The sequence below is a fragment of the Leopardus geoffroyi genome, chromosome A2, assembly GCF_018350155.1.
Source record: "Leopardus geoffroyi isolate Oge1 chromosome A2, O.geoffroyi_Oge1_pat1.0, whole genome shotgun sequence".
Lineage (NCBI taxonomy): Eukaryota > Metazoa > Chordata > Mammalia > Carnivora > Felidae > Leopardus > Leopardus geoffroyi.
Window position 1 is genome coordinate 6,963,567 of NC_059331.1, and position 1,429 is coordinate 6,964,995.

Genomic DNA, 1,429 nt, shown 5'->3' on the forward strand with positions numbered 1-1,429 from the left:
CTAGGAGTTTTGTCCAGCATGAGTGCTCTCATGATGCCTCCGAAGGGATATGAGCTTACTGAAAGCACGACCACAGACATTGCACTGATAGGGTTTTTCGCCAGTATGCACTCTCTTGTGCACGGTAAGATTACCCCTTACATTGAAGGTTTTCCCACACTGATCACACTTGTAGGGTTTCTCCCCAGTGTGGGTTCTCATGTGTATTGTAAGGGATGCATTCCTCCTAAAAGCTTTTCCACACTCACTACAGTTGAAGGGTTTCTTCTCCCTGGTGTGCTTTTTCATATGTCTCCTATGAGATAAGACACCACTGAAGGCTTTCCCACATTCCTTACACTCATATTGTTTCATCCTCATGTGAATTTTCTTGTGCAAAATGAGGAAATAATTCACTCTGAAGGTTTTCCCACACTGATGGCATGCAAAGGGTTTCTCTCCAGTGTGAATTCTCATGTGTTCTTTCAGGCACGAGTGGTCCCTGAAGGATTTCCCACAGTCCTTGCATATACACGGTTTCTCTCCAGCATGCATCTTCTTGTGCACTATGAGATTACAGCTCATTCTAAAAGTTTTCCCACACTGACCACACTTGTAAGGTCTCTCTCCAGTATGTATCCTCAGGTGTGTCTTCAGGTATGACTCACTACTTAGTGCTTTTCCACAGAGGTTACACTCAACGGATTTCTCTCCAGTATGGATTCTCTTATGTCTTTTAAGGTACGGGAGAATACTGAAGGTTTTCCCACAATCATTGCAGGCATAGGGCTTCTCTCCAGTATGTAATATCTTGTGTGTGTTAAGCCTAGACCTTCTACTGAATGTTTTGTTGCACTGATCACACTTGTAGGGTTTGTCCTTGGAATGAATCTCTTCATGTTGTCTAAGAAGTGAACTATCTCTGAAGGTTTTTCTACAGTCACGGCATCCATAGGGCTTCTCCCCAGAGTGAATTCTCTTGTGCCGATTAAGATAAGAGCTTGAACTGTAGGCTTTCCCACACTGGTTACATTTAAAAGGTTTTTCTCCACTGTGGGTTCTCATGTGCAATGTAATAGATGAGCGGCTCTGTAATACTTTACTACACTGCCTACCTTGAACAGAGTTGTCTCTAATGTGAGTTTTTTCATGCTTCTTAAGGTAGAAGGTTGAATTCAAGACTTTGCCAGAGTCACTGAATTCATAGGATTTCTCTCTTGTATGTTCTCTCTCATGTGCACCTAAGAAAGAACTCCTGATAAAGGTATTTTTATCTTTTTTACATTCATAGAATTTCTCCCCAGAATGAACACTGTCATGTGGGTTAAGGTGAGAACAATCTCTGAAGGGTTTCCCAGGGTGAAGGCGTTGATGGGGTTTCTCTCTGGGATGAATTCTCTGATTCTGAGCAATGCTAGATTTCATGCACAAGGCAATTTTATTCCGTTCA

At 42.3% G+C, this 1,429-nt stretch overlaps 1 protein-coding gene across 1 annotated transcript; it reads right to left on the minus strand.

Moving 5' to 3' along the window:
• On the minus strand, nucleotides 1-1,044 carry LOC123604889 (zinc finger protein 2 homolog). The gene has a single exon (XM_045491044.1). It carries the CDS (start codon nucleotides 1,042-1,044, stop codon nucleotides 1-3), a length of 1,044 nt encoding a protein of 347 aa, XP_045347000.1.
• Nucleotides 1,045-1,429: the final 385 nt, after the last annotated feature.